Source organism: Pantherophis guttatus, chromosome 4 (assembly GCF_059756535.1).
Source record: "Pantherophis guttatus breed Tessera chromosome 4, ASM5975653v1, whole genome shotgun sequence".
NCBI classification, from domain to species: domain Eukaryota; kingdom Metazoa; phylum Chordata; class Lepidosauria; order Squamata; family Colubridae; genus Pantherophis; species Pantherophis guttatus.
Genome location: NC_142066.1, coordinates 115226431 through 115244121, shown reverse-complemented (window position 1 = coordinate 115244121; position 17691 = coordinate 115226431). Strand labels below are relative to the sequence as shown.

Below are 17691 nucleotides of genomic sequence, written 5' to 3'. Positions count from 1 at the left end.
TTTTTTACGTTAAGGGGGCTTTGTCCCTTTCTCCCCCTTTAGTCACTTCCCCACTCTTCGTCCGACCCATTACTCAGAGACCGAAGCCCTGATCGGAGGAGTTTGTGGTTTGATGAGGCGATTAAAAGAAAGGCTGTTTTTCTAGACATGAAGCGTCTCCCCCACCTCATTTTCCAGTTTGGGCTGCTAGGCAGGCAGGCTTTTATTTTATCAGCCCAAGGTCAGGGGAAGGTACATAGGAAATCGCTCTGTCTCTGCAGCGTCGGTCATGTGACTGAGTGGGCGTGGCCAAATTGATGTCACTCACAGCAAGGTGCCCCCCCACCTTGCCGTGAGTGACTTTGAGTTGGACACGCCCACTCAGTCACATGACCACCAAGCCACGCCCACCAAATAAGCCATGCCCACTGAACCGGTAGTAAAAAAAATTGGAACCCACCCCTGGTTCATATCTCCCTTTTCTTTTTGGTGGAGAACAAATGTAATCTGGCTGTGGTAGGGAAAGGGCTGTGGATTGTCCTTCTTCCCTTTCACACTGCAGGATGATCAAGGATGTCTATAAAACAACAACTGCAGACCATTCAACCCAAAGCTCCTAAAGCCAGGTCAATTGGCAGACACGTAAGATTAAGTCTGAATGAACACACTTCCTGGTATGTATTGCAGAGGGTGTTCATCCAGGTTTATGAAAGAGTGGGTTAGTTTCTCCCAGCCATGTATTGTAATAGGCTGGGGCTAGGGCTGAGTGGCAGAGCCGCAATATGGCTGCTGCTTACAGAAACTCCATCTCATCAATCAAAAGCTTTATTCATTGGTCATCCAAATTGAGAGTTTGCTGTTGTATTGGATAGTCAGAACTGTATAATAATATCTTTAATGTCTTGTCTACCACACAGCAGCTGCTCCTCTGAGCAAGGGACCTAAAGGGTCTTCTAATCCAAACTTCTGCTCAAGCAAGAGAACCTATACCATTTCAGACAGATGGTTGTCCAGTCTTTTCTTAACAACCTCTAGTGATGAAGCACATATAACTTCTGAAGGCAAGCTGTTTTACTGGTTAATTGTCCTCATTATTAGGAAGTTTCTCCTTAATTCCAGGTTGCTTCTCTCCTTGAGTAGTTTCCATCTATTGTTTCTTATCTTACCTTCTGGTGCTTTGAAAAATAAGTTGGCCTCTTCTTCTTTGTGGCAGCACCTCAAATACTGGAATACTGCTATCATGTCACTCTTAGTCCTTCTTTTCTTTGGACTTGCCATACCCAATTCTTGCAACTGTTCTTCATATGTTTATGCCTCCAGGCTCTTAATCAACTTAGTTGCTCTTTGCACTTTTTCCAAAATCTCAACATCTTTTTTTGTAATGTGGTGACCAAAACTAGATGCAGTATTCCAAGTGTGGTCTTACTATGGATTTATATAGTGGTACCAGTACTTCACACGATTTTGATTCTATGCCTCTGTTTATACAACCAAAGATTGCATTTGCTTTTTTGGCTGTCACTGCACATCCTGGCTCATATTTAAGTGATCGTCCGCTAGGACTCCAAGGTCCCTCTCACAGTACTGTTTTTAAACCCGGTTTTGCCTGATCTGTCACTTGTACCTTTGGTTTTTCCTGCCTAGGTGTAAAACTTTGCTTTTCTCCACATTAAATTTCATGTTGTTGGATTGGGCCCATTATTCAAGCCTATCAAGCTTGTCTTCTTAGCCAATTTAGTATTATCTGCAAATTTGATGAGTTCCCTTTCTATTCCCTCGTTTAAGTCATTTATGACTACTGAGCCTAAGACAGAACCTTGCGGTACCCCACTGATTGCTTCTCTCCATGTAGATGTAGTACTATTAAGGACTACTCCTTGAGTACAGTTTGTCAGTCAGTTACAAATCCATCTGGTGGTGATGCTGTCTATCCCACATTTTTCTAGTTTACCAAGAAGTAGATTGTGGTCTATTTTGTTGAGTGCCTTGCTGAATACCATGTCCACAGCATTTTGCTGGTCTATTAATTTAGTTACTTTGTCAAAGAATGAAGTAAGATTGGTTTTGCATAATCTGTTTTTAACAAATCCATGCTGATTTCTAATTATAACTTTATTTGTTTCTAGATGTTCACAGATCTGTTTTTTAATTTTTTCCCCAAGTATTTTCCCAGGTATTGATGTTAGGCTGATTGTGTCAGGGCACTGATTAATCCCATTCTGCCTTTGGGATAATCGCACCTTGATTAAGAGGGGTGGATCGAGACTTTTCCTTTCCAGCATACTTTAAGAAAACAAACCCGAAGATATATCTTCTAAGAAAACTCATTTATTTGTTATAAAGAAAATAAAACATCTCACTAATCTAATAGTTACATTTTTATAACGTTCTTATCGGCTACTTCTGAGCAGCCGGACGTCTCTTGGCAAGAGAAGAAAGAAAAGTGTGAGAAGGAATGTGGGTGGAGGACATGCGCAGTTTAGCTTACTGATAAGGATTCTTGGCAAGCTATGGAAAGTCTGATAGTCCAGAAATGAGAGCTCAGCTGGTAAATAAAAAAACGCAGTGACAATCCCCTTCTTTTGCCAGTTGAGCGAATATCAGGTACATACATCATCAAATAAGGCACATCTTCTTACGCAGATACTCGTGTTGAGCTGCTGGAAGTGGTTTGTTCAGCATGTCTGCAATCTGATCATGTGTAAATACATACTGCATTTTAACAAAACCTTTTTTCACTAAATGTTTTATGTTTTGATAACGGATGTCAATGTGTCTGGACCTAGAACCTGTGAAATGTGATTCAGAAATATAAACCACCGATTCATTGTCTTCCATCACGGTGATCAGTCGGATCGGGTGTGTCCAGATATCTGTGACCAAAGCATCAAACCAAGTTCGAGAATTACATGCATCTGAAACACAAGCATATTCAGCTTCAGTAGATGAACAAGAAACAAAATTCTGTTTACGTACTTGCCAATAAACAGGACATCCATTTAAGAACATCATATAACCTGAAGTACTTTTACATGATTTCTTATCACTTGCCCAATCAGAATCTGCATAACAACATAATTCTGCATAATCAGTATGTGTTGGTTCTAACAATAACTTCATGTGTTTAGTGTGCTTTAGGTATCTCAATAATTTCTTAATACATGACCAATGAAACTGTTTTGCCTTACCTACATGTCGAGACAAGAGATTAACACTAAGTGCAATGTCGGGTCTGGTCCAACTACTAATGTACAACAGTGACCCAATAACTGAATGATAAAATGTTTGATCCTCGAACTCAGGATTTGCTTCTTGTGTCAAGTTATGAAAATCTGTTTGCATGGGTGTCTTTGTTGTGTTAGCATCCTTCATGTTGCAATGATGCAAAATTTGTTCAATTTTATCTTCTTGTGAAAGACTAAACCCCTTCTGTGTTTTTTCAATCTGAACACCTAAATAAGTGCTAATATGACCTAAAGATTTCAATGTGAAGTATCTCTGCAAAGCTTTGGCAAAAATCTAACTCATTTGCTTATTTGGACCAATATAAACAGATGATATTGTTTATATTGGTCCAAATAAGCAAATGAGTTAGATTTTTGCCAAAGCTTTGCAGAGATACTTCACATTGAAATCTTTAGGTCATATTAGCACTTATCTCATATGCATTGTTAGAACCTTTCGTGAACACGCACTCATCAGTTTCGGACTTAATAAAGCCCATTGAATTTAGTTTGTCGGTAAGACATAAATACCACATTAAACCAGACTGTTTCAGACCATAAAGACTTTTGTTTAGAAACCAGGTATCCCCTTCTTGCTGTCGGAATCCTGGAGGACTTCTCACGTAGATCTCTTCATCTAGGTCTACATGTAGATAAGCCGTGTCAACATCAAACTGGAAAACTTCTAAACCAAGGATAGTTGCAGTTGCTAAAGCAATTTTTACACTCTCAGTTCTGACTGTCGGTGAATAGGTATTTGTGTAGGATAACGTTGAGCGAAACCCTGAGCTACAAGTCTGGCCTTGTACAATGCCTCACCATTTGGCTTCTTTTTGATTCTGTAGACCCATCGAGTGCCAATGACCTTTTTGTTTGCTAGAGGTTTTGCAGGTGTAAACACTTTAAGTTTCTTTAGCTGTCCATTTCAACCTGCATTGCTTCATACCATTTGTCTTGCTCTGAATCAGGAAGCTGTGAAATTATCAGGTGGAAGTGTAACATTGCAAATCAAAGGCAAGGGTGTTTTTGTCAGTTGCCAAGAATATCGTTGTGGAGGGATTCCTTTTGTGGCCCTCTTGGAACTGTCCAGTCTTCTTCTGCTTCGTCCTCGTCCTCACATTCGTCGCTAGCGTCAGCATCCGCGGCTTGCGAAAACGGAACATCAGGTTGAGAAGAACCAGTGGAATCTTGATCATCAATCTGCGTGGCATCAGCAGTATCATCTCTAGGAAAATAAACTCCAGGATCATTGGAATGAATCCTGAACCAGTCAACATCTTCCTCAAAATTAGCAGAATGGGAAATCACAATTACATGTTTAGAGTCAATAAATTTGCTCCATTTTGAGTTATCATCAATACCCATAAATCTCAGTCTCTTTGCTGCTGGACCTCCTTTTCTTCTTTGAGCTAAGGGAATGTTCACCATAGCATATGAACCAAAAATATGGATGTTTTTAAGATCGGGCTTGTAGCCATACAACATGAAGAAAGGAGTCTGATTCATTACACTGCTCCAAGTACGGTTGACAATGTAATTTGCATATTTGATAGCTTCACCCCAGTATATCATACCAAGGTTGGCGTCTTCTAGGAGACAACGCATCATGGTTTGCAGTACCCCTTGTCTTCTCTCTACGACCCCATTATGAGCCAGTGTGTAAGGAGCCAACGTCTGATGAAGAATTCCATTCTTACGCATCCAGTCCTGGAAACGCTGAGACATGAATTCAGCACCACGATCACTCTGGATTCTGACAATGCGAACTTGGTGTTGGGTAGAAACAAGGGCTTCAGATCTTTAAAGATCTGAAAAGTCTCAGATTTTTCTTTCATAGGATATACATATCCATATCTAGAGTAATTATCAACAATTGTTAGAAAATATTTTCTACCACCAATTGATGGCGGAAAAGGACCAACTATGTCAGTGTGAACCAAATCAAAAATGTGTATTAACAGGTGTGTAGCGCGTTTGGGAATGGCTGCTGCTTTGGATTTGGCCTTTTTGCAGACAGCACAATCCAAAAACACCTTACACCCCTTTAGATCCAAACCTTTTGTGAACTCCGGCATCTTCCTAAGAACACGGAAACTGGCATGCCCCAATCTTCTATGCTATTTATGGATACACCTAGAATGCAAAGGTTTACCAGTTAGTGAATTCTCAACATTAACAGTTTTATGAGGAACCTCAGGCTTGCTCTGAGCAACCTGTTTCCCAATTTTCTTTTTGTTGGCTTTAGGAGCCTTTGGAGCAGCAACAGGACCTCTCTCTGGAGCATCTCTCTCTGGGCATGTGCTCTCTCTTTTTGGAGTTTGTATACTTGCCTGTGTTTGCGGTTTAGGCTTTGGCTTTAAGTAATAGACACGTGATGGCGAACTTATGGCACGCGTGCCATAGGTGGCACGCGGAGCCATATTAGTGGGCACACCAGCTCAGCTCTGGGGTGCATGCGCGCGCCGGCCAGCTGATTTTTGGGCCTTCTGGGCCCACCAGAAGTAGGGAAACAGGCTGTTTCCTGCCTCTGGAGGGCCTGGGGGCGGGGTGGGGAAGGCCCGTTTTTCTTTCTTACCTGGCTCCAGATCCTCTCTGTGTATCTGGGAAGGGCGAAAACAGCCTTTCCCACTCCCTTGGAGGCCCTACGGAGGCTGAAAAGGCCCTTTTCCCGACTCCCAGTGGGACAGGAAGTGACTTTTTTCCTGTCCCCAATCTCCAAAGACTCCTAGAGAGGCTCCTACAGACTCCTACAGAGGCTCCTAGAGACTTCTAGAGAGGTTCTGGAGGCTGGGGACAGCAAAAAATGTCACTTCCTGTCCCACTGAGAGTTGGGAAATGGGCCCTTTCAGCCTCCGTAGAGCCTCCAAGGGAGTGGGAAAGGCTGTTTTTGCCCTTCCCAGATACACAGAGAGGATCTGGAACCAGGTAAGAAAGAAAAATGGGCCTACCAGGCCATCATGTGCCAGGAGTGGGGGGAGGGGGTTGCGCACACATGCGCGTGGGCACGTGCACACGCGACCCTCCCCTGCCCCCCCTCTCCTGGCACGTGATGGCAAAAAGGTTAGCCATCACTGTAATAGACACCACCAATTAATATGGTTCCAGCAACAATATCTCCATCTTTAACTATGTAACTTGCTTTTTCAAGGTGGTGAACCTGGAATTTTAACATTCTAGACAAGTGACTCTGGCTAAGCAAATTACTGGTTGCTGTTGGTATGTAATAAACATCAGGAATGAATTCATCAAGCTCTTCAACATAAACAGTTCCTTTTCCTTTGACCTGACAAGGATGATTGGAAAAAGAATAAAGTTCACGTAGTTAAGGTTCAGGCTCGTGCATCTCTGTGAAAAGTTCCTTTCTGTAGGTAACATGCAATGCTGCACCACTGTCCAAAGTCCACAGGAGTCGTCTGTCATACTCTGGTTGAGGTTGTGGATCATTGGTTAAAGCCAATGTGGTGAGTGGAGCTTGCGGATCACGCCGGGGACCACGACAACCTTATCTTCCACCTCTGCCTCTGCCTCTGGAATCTGTTCCTCTGGGCTTGTACGAGATGGGAGCTGGAACTTGTTGGGGACAATCCCGGGTGGCATGTCCCACACGATTACAGATGTAGCATCTTGGCATCCTTGGAGCGTAGGTCCTTCCTTGGAAGGGGCGCCTAGCGGGAGCTCTTGATGCGGGTGGTCCTCTCAAGTGTGTCATGGCTAACATGAGTGCTTCTTTTTCAATTAAAAGTCTGCATACATTGTCCACTGTGCATTGAGCAATAGGAACTTGGTTAATCTTTGTAATGGCATCTTTCCATTCATAGTTCAAAGAGTTAATGATAATGCTGATCATTTGAATATCATCAATATTATAGCCTCTTTCTCTCAATTCTCTTCTGATTCCTTTCAGTTTGGTCAAATGTCCTCCAATTCGTTCACCAGGTTTAAATCTTGAACCATGGAATTCAGACATGAGCAAACATTCAATTGAAGCAGGCCAAAAGATTCAATTGAAACAGGCCTGTAGCAATTTTCCAATTGGGCCCAAATTTGTTGGGCCGTTGCATCAGGCGAAAATGTAACCTGCAGTTCAATATCCATGGACATCAATAATGTTGTGCAAGCTTTAGTTTCTAAGTCTCTTATTGCAGGAGACCATGGCTGAGCAGGAGGATTAAAAATCATACAGTGAGTACCTTCTCTGCAAAGTAACAATCCAATCTCACTGACCCAGGCCTTATAATTCTGTCCTGACATCTTTAATTTTGACTCACCAGCCATTGGAGCAACAGAAGATGCCTGGTGAGGAATGTGCATTTGAGGTGCTGGCTGTGGAAGTAAAGGCACTTGTTGCGCTGGAGGTGGACCAGGAGCTGGCCCTGGTTGTACAGCTGGAGGCATGTGTGCATGCATTTGTGGCTGCTGTGGCATTTGAGCTGCAATATTGACATGGCCTGCTGGAGACCCAGTCATTTGCCTTTGCTGCATTAAGATTTGTTGTGTTCCATCTAAAAGGACACCAGCACCACCAGGGGATGTTGGAGATTGAGCCTGTGGAGACACTTGTTGCATTGCAGTCTGAATATCTGGATGAGTTAAGGACATGTTTGCTAAAGTCTGCTGTAATAGTTCAAAATGTTCATGTAGGCTGCGATGCCTTTCAGCTTTCTCTAGTAAATTACTTTCGCCAGCAGATGGTGCTGCACCTTTAGTTTCGGGCAGCTCAGATAATCTCTCTGCTTTCATGGTATTTGTAATCTTAGAATAGGAGTGATTATGTAAGACATGTGACGTGTGCACAGCTCTCTGTTCTGATTGGCCTGACACAAAATCCACCAGGGGGTGTGTCTTTGGCTCCAAAGGAGCCAAAATGGCACTTTTAGAGATTTTGAGGTCACGAGATTCTCCCTTATCTTGCTCAAGCATAAATAAATCCATTTTTGCCTGGGATAGCTTCTGTTCAAAAATTTCTATCTGGTCACGATAGTTTCTTTTCTTTTCTTTTTTTTTTAATTGAAAAAGTTTTAAAACAAACACAATTTCCCCACAACCCCCCCTCCCAACCCCCCCTCCCCCTCCCCGACTTCCCAGAGCAGAACACAAGGTATTTCTATTGACCTTTAACAATAAACTAAATTGCATAACCAATCATTAAACTAACACCCCCTAAAAAAAATTCTTAACCCCCCATATATAAAATCCTATTTCTTAAACATAATACTTCTAATATCACTTATATAACGTTTATACAAATAAAAGAGATCATTCATAAGCTATTTGATATTTTTTGGTCTGATACTTATTTTGTATATAATCAATCCATCTTCTCCAGTCCTGTATATACCTTTCTTGTGTGTGATCCTTCAGATATGCTGAAATTTTAGCCATTTCAGCTAAATTAGTTACTTTCAATATCCAATCATCAATAGTAGGCAAAAAGTCCTTCTTCCAGTGTTGTGCTACCAACAATCTTGCTGCTGTTATCAAGTTCAAAATCAATTTAGTCTCTGCAACTGTACAGTCCGTAGTTATACCCAGTAAGAACAACTGTGGAGTAAATTTCAGTCTCTTATTAAGAATATTCTGCATCACCCACCAAATCTTTATCCAAAATGCTTTGATTTTTCTACAAGTCCACCATATATGATAATAAGTTGCATCATCACAGTCACATCTCCAACATTTAGCTTGCACATTAGAATACATACATGATAATTTTTTAGGATCTAAATGCCATCTATAAAACATTTTATAAAAATTTTCTCTTAAATTTTGTGCTTGTGTAAATTTCACATTTCTAATCCAAATCTTTTCTCAAGTCTCCATCATTACTGGCTCTTGAAAATTTTGTGCCCATTTAATCATACAGTCTTTAACCAATTCCGTCTCAGAATCTATTTCCAATAAAACATTATACAACCTTTTAATATGCATTTGTTTTTGATCTCTAATTTGTTTTACCAAATTCTCCTCATTTTGCACAAAGCCAGTTTTTTGATCTTCCTTCCATCTGGCTTGAAGTTGACCATACTGAAACCATGTATAAATTATACCTTCTTCTCTCAGTATATCTAAAGACTTCAAATACATTACCCCCCTTTCCATAATAAGAAGCTCTTTATAGGTAATCACCTCCTGTTTTTGTTCTATACTTATATTTTCTATTGCATGTCTAGGATTTGCCCATAAAGGTATCTTATAATTTAACTTATATTGATATTTTTTCCAAACCCTTAACAAAGCATTTCTTAATATATGAGCCTTAAATACTTTATCCACTTTTTTGTCATATAACAAATAGGCATGCCATCCATATAACAAATCATAACCTTCTAAATTCAAAATTCTCCCCTCAGTTAAATTAAACCAATCACTAATTTGTGATAAAACCGCTGCTTCATAATATAATCTTAAATTAGGCATTTTGAGACCCCCTCTTTCACGTGTATCTTGTATAATTTTCATTTTTATTCTGGGTTTTTTCCCAGCCCAAATAGAAGTATTAACACCTTTCTGCCATTCTCTCAGATTTTCATCTTTCTTAAGCACAGGTATCATTTGGCACAAAAATAAAAATCTAGGTAAGACATTCATTTTAATTGCTGCAATTCTTCCCAATAAAGACAACTGTAATTTTTTCCAATTTTTCATATCCTTCTGTACCTTCTGCCAAAGAACCTCATAATTGTTTTTGTATAATTTTGTATTTGAAGTTGCTATGTATACCCCTAGATATTTAACCTTTTTAACTATTTCAAAATCTGTTAATCTTGCTAGTTTATCTCTTTCAAATATAGTCATATTTTTAACTATCATCTTTGTTTTATGTGAGTTAACTTTAAATCCTGATACTTTCCCGTATTGATCAATTATATCCAATATATATGGAGCCGACTCTATAGGTTGGGATAAGGTAATGACCAAGTCATCTGCAAATGCTCTTAATCTACAATCTTGTTGTCTAATTACAATACCCTTCAATTTTTCTGAATCACGTATCTTGTTCAATAGTACCTCCAAAGTCAAAATAAATAGTAGTGGGGACAGAGGACACCCCTGCCTTGTTCCTTTCTCAATTTTAAAAGCCTCTGTTAAACCTCCATTAACTATAATTTGTGCTGTTTGCTGCTGATATATCGCTCTAATTGATTGTGTGAAATATTCCCCAAAGTGCATTTTCTCTATTATTTTAAACAAAAATTGCCAGTTCAAACGATCAAATGCCTTCTCTGCATCCAAAAATATAAACGTTGCAGGGACTTGATTATTTTTTTCCAAATATTCCAGTAAGTTTACAATTTGTCTAACATTATATCTCATTTGTCTCCCTTTTATAAACCCTGATTGATCATTATGAATTATTTGTTGCATAACTGGCATTAATCTATTAGCTAATATCTTAGCAAAAATCTTATAATCAGTATTCAGAAGTGAAATTGGCCTGAAATTCTCAGGTTTAATGGAATTTTGGTCCTCCTTTGGAATTAGTGAGACAAAGGCTGTTTTCCAAGAAGGTGGTACTCCTCCTCCTACTTGTATTTTATTAAATAAAATTTTGAGTGGTTCTAACATTTCAGATTGTAAATGTTTATAATAGACAGCTGTTAGTCCATCTGTTCCCGGAGCCTTACCTATTTTTAATTGTTTAATTGCCCCAACAATTTCCTCGGAAGTTATTGGCTGGTTCAATCTCTCTCTCTGTTCCAGCGTTAATTCAGGAATCTCCATCTTTAAATATCTATCAATATCAACATCTTGAATTGCATCTTTAGCATATAACTTTGTATAGAACTCCAAAAAAGCCTTTTTAATTAAATTCTGTTGATAAATCTCTTTACCTCTAAATTCTATCTTGTCTATAACACGTGATTTTTGTTTTTTCCTCATCGTTTAAGCCAACCATCTCCCAGGTTTATTAGCATTACAAAATGTATTATGTCTGGCATATTGTATGCTGGTTGCTACTTGCCCAGCCATTAACATATTAAATTGCTCTCTTAAAATATTAATCATATCTTTTGCCTTTTTATCTCCCGGGTTAATTATAAGCAATTGTTCTTTCTTTTTAATTTCCTCCTCTATCTCTTTCTGTCTGTTTTGTTGTTTTAGTCTATATTTATTATTCAAAAAAATTAATGTTCCTCTCATATATGCCTTACACGCATCCCATACCATCTCCATCGAGGTTCCTTTATTCATATTGTTAACAAAAAATTCTTTCATTTGTTTTTTAAGCTCACACAAGTTATCTTCATATCTAAATAAATTCTCATTTAACCTCCAAGACCTCCTTTCCCCTCTTTCCTGCTCTAGTTCCACCCAAACCGGGCTGTGATCAGTTAAAGTTCTTGGACATATCTTCGTACTCTTCACCCTAGAAAAAAGATCATTTGTAGTTAATATAAAATCAATCCTAGAAAAAGATTGATGCCTATCTGAAAAAAAAGTAAAATCACTCTCCAATACGTTCCTTTCTCTCCAAATGTCTCTGAGCTCCATATCCTCCAAAATATCAAAAAAAGATTTAGGCAACTTAGCACGCATGGAAATCTTGGAAAGACTTTTTTTATCTTTCTGGGTATTTATTACCCCATTCCAATCACCCATTAGAAGTAAAGATCTATAATCCCATTGTAATATTTTAGTATGTAAAAGTTTATAAAATTTATCTTGTTGTTGATTAGGTGCGTATACTCCAATTACAAGCAGCTTCCCATTCTGTGTTGTTAATTCGATTGCAATATATCTACCTTGAGTGTCAGCCTCAATTAAATTGGCCACTAAGCCTCTTTTAACGTATATAACTAGGCCATTTTTCTTTTCTGGTGCTGATGCCACAAAATGTGTACCTAATTTCGAATTTATCAAATACTTTTGATCTGAGGATTTAATATGTGTTTCTTGCAAACAAATGACATCGTTCTGAAATTGCTTCAAATAGTGAAATATTTTCTTTCTTTTTTGTGGAGAATTTAAACCGTTGACATTCCAAGATAAAAATTTATTTGCCATCTCTGGGCGCTCCAAGCTTTGAGAGCATCAGCTGAACCTCCTCTGCCATTTTAGACTTCGGCCTAGCTCCTCCCACTGCTTGTGTTTTTTGGACTTGTTGGGTTGAATCTTGAGGCTGTTGTGCCAGATGTTGTTTGTAAGTAGCTCTTGTCAATCATTGATCTTTTGGCAGCTGTATCATCGTTAATGACTCAAGGGTTGGTGGTGGACCCCCACTCAACAGTAGATCTTCTTCCAAATTGGCTCCTCCAGCTAGTGCTTGAGCGTAAGTTTGTGGTTGCCCTCCATCTTTCTCTTGTTGTGAAATTTCCAATTGCTTTCTAGCACCCCCTGGTGAGGGTGGCCTTCCAGCCTTTAAAACATTGGCATAAAAATCTTTTGCCTTTCCAACTGTGTTTAAGCGATGTCTTTGCCCAGCGTATGTCACTATTATCCCAAATGGGACATCCCATCTATACTAGAGCTGCTGGTTTCTTAGTTCATTCACCAAAAAACCAAACTGCTTTCTGTCTCTTAACATTTTAGGAGGAAGCGCTTTCAGGACCACCAGCTCTTGTCCATCCACTTTAATCTTGTTTCTGTAAGAAGCTTGCAGAATGTCATTTCTAACTCTCCTTGTTGTGAAATAAATCACCACATCTCTTGGTAGCTGCTTTTGTTTTGCCAGCCAGGAATTGACCCTGTAAATTTTGTCCATTTGAATTGTCACATCTTCTGGCCTTTCTGAGATCAACTCTGCTAAAACATTGGAACAAACATCTTTTAAATTTTCACCACTCTTTTCTTTCAAACCTCTCAGCCTCAGGGCAAATTCCATTGATCTGTATTGTAACATAACCATTTCGTCATCCACTTTCTCTGTTTGTATCATAACCTCTCCTACTTAGTTGCAAGCTCCAAGTTAGCATCATCAATTTCCCATACTCTCTCCTCAATCTTTAACATATGAATAGCCAGTCCTGAAACTGCAAAAACAATGTCATCTCTTATTTCATCATGTTTTTCCTCCACCACACTTTTAATTTTCTTTAACTCCTCTGAAAATTCTTTCATCATTTCTGTCTGATTGTTCAGGGCACCCATTATAAATTCTTTAAGGTCTTGTGACTGTGTATCAGCCGGAAGTTGTTGTTTTTGAGTCACTACAGGGGAACCTCCTCCCCCTTTAGAAGTTGGTGGCTTTAGTTGTTTAGCAGCCATTTTATTTTTAAAAAGAGTTTTTTCCTTTTGCAGCCACAGAATCTTATAAACAGTCTTACAAAGTATGTTTCAAAGTTTTTTCAAAATAAACAATCCTCTCTTCAAGCTATACTCAATCCCCAGCAGTTTACTCTTCAGGCAGAGGGCTCTTAACAAGCAGTTTCCCTTTAACTTTCACTTTCCCTTCCGCCCATAACAAAGGCTTCCTCTCCAGCCTCCAGCTCAAGAGAGCTCCGTTTGCAACAATGTATTCACGGAGTTAAGTTCTGTTTCTTTTAGAAAGCTTGCACTCTTGCTTCCGCTCTGTCTGCCTTGTTAGAAATCATTAGAACTCACTGTTTGCTGGCAGAATTGGACGCAGACGTCTTGCTCTGATTAACAGAGGCACCAGCAATCCGAAGCAATGGGAGGGGTGAACTGGGGAGCTCTCACCCTCCGAGTCCCTGGAATTAATCCAGTGACTTTCGGGGAGCTCTACCCACCCCCTCCGACTCTCCTCTCCTTCTTTGCCTGAAGGAGAGTTTTTTCAAACCGCCGGACAGCTGTTTAGCGCTGTCAGGGCGGTTTTTACAGATCGGGTGGCTGGCGGTCTATGGAGACCGTCCTCGTCGTCCGTGGAGCCACCGGAAGTCTCTGGTCACGATAGTTTCTTATAGCTTGCTCTTTAGGAGTGACTTTGAAGGTTTGAGAGGGATAATAAATTGTTTCTCTCTCTGCGTAGGAGGAAAAATGCTGGGCAGTTTGTGAATGCTTTGGCCTTGCACCAAGCATTACAAAATCAGAAGGCTCTGGGAGGACTGTTTGAGAGCATGCATATTCAGAAGGAGACGCTACTGACCTCAGTTGTAGCACATTATCTTCAAAAGCAGTTTCTCTCTTATCTCTCTCCTGATGCCTTTTTAAGAGCATTTGGTCTGTTTCTTCTCCCACGGCTTCTTGTTCCAGGGGTGTGGCTGAAGCAAGGGGCTGGAAGTTTGAAATCCTCCTTTCTGCCTCTTCTTCGTAGGAGAGGTTGAAATCATTAATAGGGAATGCTCTGAGTTTCATTTTGCCCTTTTTCTTTTTCGGCATCTTAGCAGACAATTAATTAGCGTTCCTCAGTCACAAAAATAATCATCTGTCTAATTAGCCTAGAGGTCTTATCAAAGTAACAAGCAAGGAAAAAGCCATAATTTTAACCTCCCTCTGCTACCAGGTGTCAGGGCGCTGATTAATCCCATTCTGCCTTTGGGATAATCGCACCTTGATTAAGAGGGGTGGATCGAGACCTTTCCTTGCCAGCATACTTTAAGAAAACAAACCCGAAGATATATCTTCTAAGAAAACTCATTTATTTGTTATAAAGAAAATAAAACATCTCACTAATCTAATAGTTACATTTTTATAACGTTCTTATCGGCTACTTCTGAGCAGCCGGACGTCTCTTGGCAAAAGAAGAAAGAAAAGTGTGAGAAGGAATGTGGGTGGAGGACATGCACAGTTTAGCTTACTGATAAGGATTCTTGGCAAGCTACGGAAAGTCTGATAGTCCAGAAATGAGAGCTCAGCTGGTAAATAAAAAAACGCAGTGACAGATTGGTCTGTAGTTTCCTGGGTTTGTTTTTTGATCTTTTTTGAAGATGGGAACCACATCAGCTCTTTTTGAATTCTCTGGCAGTTTCCTGGTGTTCCAAGATTTTTTAAAGATATTGATGTGGTTCTGAGATAACATCTGCCAATTCCTTCAGAACTCTGGGATGTAATCCATCAAGTCCTGGTGATTTATATTCATCAAGATCAGACAAGAGTTCTCTTATTGTTTATTTTAATTTTTATTTCTAGTCTGTCTTTTACAGTTACGTTTTGGTAGGTTGGGCTATAATTTCTTTTTGTGTGAAGACTGATGCAAAGAATGAGTTAAGCAGCTTTTTTGCTTTTTCTCTACTGCCTGTTATTTCCTTGCCATCTTCTCTTTGTAGTGGGCCAACTGTTTCTTGACTTTTTTTCTTGTTATTTATATGTTAAAGAAACTGTTTTTATTATATTTGACTTTTATTGCAAGTCTTTGTTCATTCTGAGCCTTTTCTTTCCTGACTTCATCTTTGCAGATTCAGGCAATTTGTTGATATTCTGTTTTAGTTATGTGTCCCCCTTTCCATTTTTTGTTCTTATCCTCTTTGTCTTTCAGTTTATCAGAGAGATCTTTCTGCAACCATGCTAGTTTCTTCTTGGATTTCTTGTTTTTCTTTTTCAGTGATATTGTTTTGGATTGGGCTTTTAGGAGCATATTTTTCAGAATTTCCCATGCTTCTTGAGTTGTTTTCCCTTTTAGGATTTTTATCCATGGAATTTTTCTTGGGCTCTGTTTGAGTTTGTTAAAATCAGCTCTTTTAAGACACTGGTTGGATTATATTCTATTGGTTGTTTTTGCATTATATTGAATTCCAATATGATGTGCTACTCTCATCCAATGTTCAGCAACTTCAACTCTATCCCTTCTTCTCTATTAATAAGAATTAGGTCTACCATAGCTTTTCCTCTAGTTCCCTCCTCTACCTTTTGGATGACAAAATTGTCAGCTAAATTGGTTAGGAATCTGTTCAATCTTCCATTTGCTGCAGAATTTGTCTCCCAATTGATATCAGAGTAGTTAAAGTCTCCATTACTACTGTGGTATGTTTCCTACATACATTTGTTAATTGATTAGCAAAGAGTTCATCTATTTCTTCTGCTTGATTGGGTGGCCTGTAGTATATACCTATAGCAATATCATATGGGTACTAGGAGGTTTTCATCCTTGGTTTTGTGTATTTCTGTAGAAATGTAATGACCTTTTATATATAATTCAACTCAACCTCCTCTTTTGTTTCTTTTGAATAGTTTGTTTCATCAATACATTCCAGTCATGATTTTTCATCCAATCAAGTTTCAGTAATAGCATCAGAGGTGGAATTCAGCCGGTTTCACCAGTCCAGGCAAACCGGTTGTTAACTTTTTGCACAGTTCGGAGAACTGGCTGATCCCACCCCACCCCTCCCAGTCACTCCTTATCTCACCTCACCCACCTTGGCCAGTGCCTAGAGTGACGCCCATGGCAAAGCTACTGCTGCTTTCTGGCTCCCTTGCATACTTTCCTTGACCATGCGGTCCTGGTGACCTACCTTTCTGCCTCAGGTACCTGCCTTCCCCGATTTCCACTCCTCGCCTCCCCCACGCCGCAGCCTACCGCTTGCTGCCTGAGCCCTGAACTGCCTGCCTGTGCCTTCCCCAATCTCAGCCTGGGGACTGAGGTGAAGCTTGTTCTGTGTGAGCTTTTACTGTCTAGAAGGAGCAGCATCGCAGTTGCTGCTCCATCTATCATTGAATTTACAAGTGGTAGTTATGACAAGCAGTTTATTTTCACAATTTAATTCATGCCACAATTGTAACCCCTCCTGAGGAGATGAGATTTACTGACCGTTATTCATGGATTGGTTGCAACTCACCTTGACTCCTGCAGTGCACTCTAGATGGGCCACCTTTGAAATATTGCCCCTGAAACTTTGTGCCTTTCTGCCATGTTATGTGCCAATGTGCTGTGCAATTAGCACATTGGCACATAACATGGCAGAAAGGGACAAAGTTTCAGGGGCGATCAGACAACGGCACTGAAAGATCTGCAATAGTTCTCAGTTGTCTCTGGACATAATTCAAGATGTTGGTATTGACTGTCCAAGGCCAAAATGCTTGACAATTTAGACTGCTTCTCCTGCTTAGCTATTCAGACCAATATAAGTAGTTCTTTTGATGGTTTATATGGTGCATGGGAAATGCTCCTGAGTAGCTTTCTAGCTGTGGGCTGGGCTTCCTAAAAGCTGTTTGGGGGCTCCCTTTAGAAGTTTGGAAAACATAGTTCTACTAGATTTTTAATTATTAGTTTATTTTATCCTAATTCTGATTTTTATCAGAAAATTTATTTTAATTTGAGCTCAATTTTTGTTATATTTTATTCCTGTAAAATATGCCTGGCCATTGATGGACTTGAGTGGATAGAAAAGAGGTATTAAATAAACAGATAATGTCCTTATCACTTAATGTCTTGATCCATATTCAGATTTTCCTAACCACCAATTTACAAGTCCTTCCCTATTTACTGCTCAAAAACCACCATCACCCTCATGATCCCTGGTGAGCACAAAAAGAACATTTTCTTCTATGGGGGTGGGGGGGGTTTAGAGGAAATCCCTTTTAAAAAGCAAAGAGTTGTTCAGTTCGAATCTCTAGCTTTTTAAGTTTCCACAGTTCATAAACCAAAATAGCAACA

The 17691-nt window shown here is 39.6% G+C and overlaps 1 protein-coding gene across 1 annotated transcript in view; it reads right to left on the bottom strand.

The window, feature by feature from the left end:
* Positions 1–457: 457 nt before the first annotated feature.
* Positions 458–17691, bottom strand: part of TBC1D5 (TBC1 domain family member 5) — a 476616-nt gene continuing 459382 nt past the window's right edge. Inside the window, exon 23 of the mRNA XM_087892584.1 lies at positions 458–2894. Within this exon, the coding sequence (XP_087748710.1) occupies positions 2826–2894 (69 nt within the window). The 3' untranslated portion in view covers positions 458–2825. The remainder of the gene's footprint in view (positions 2895–17691) is intronic.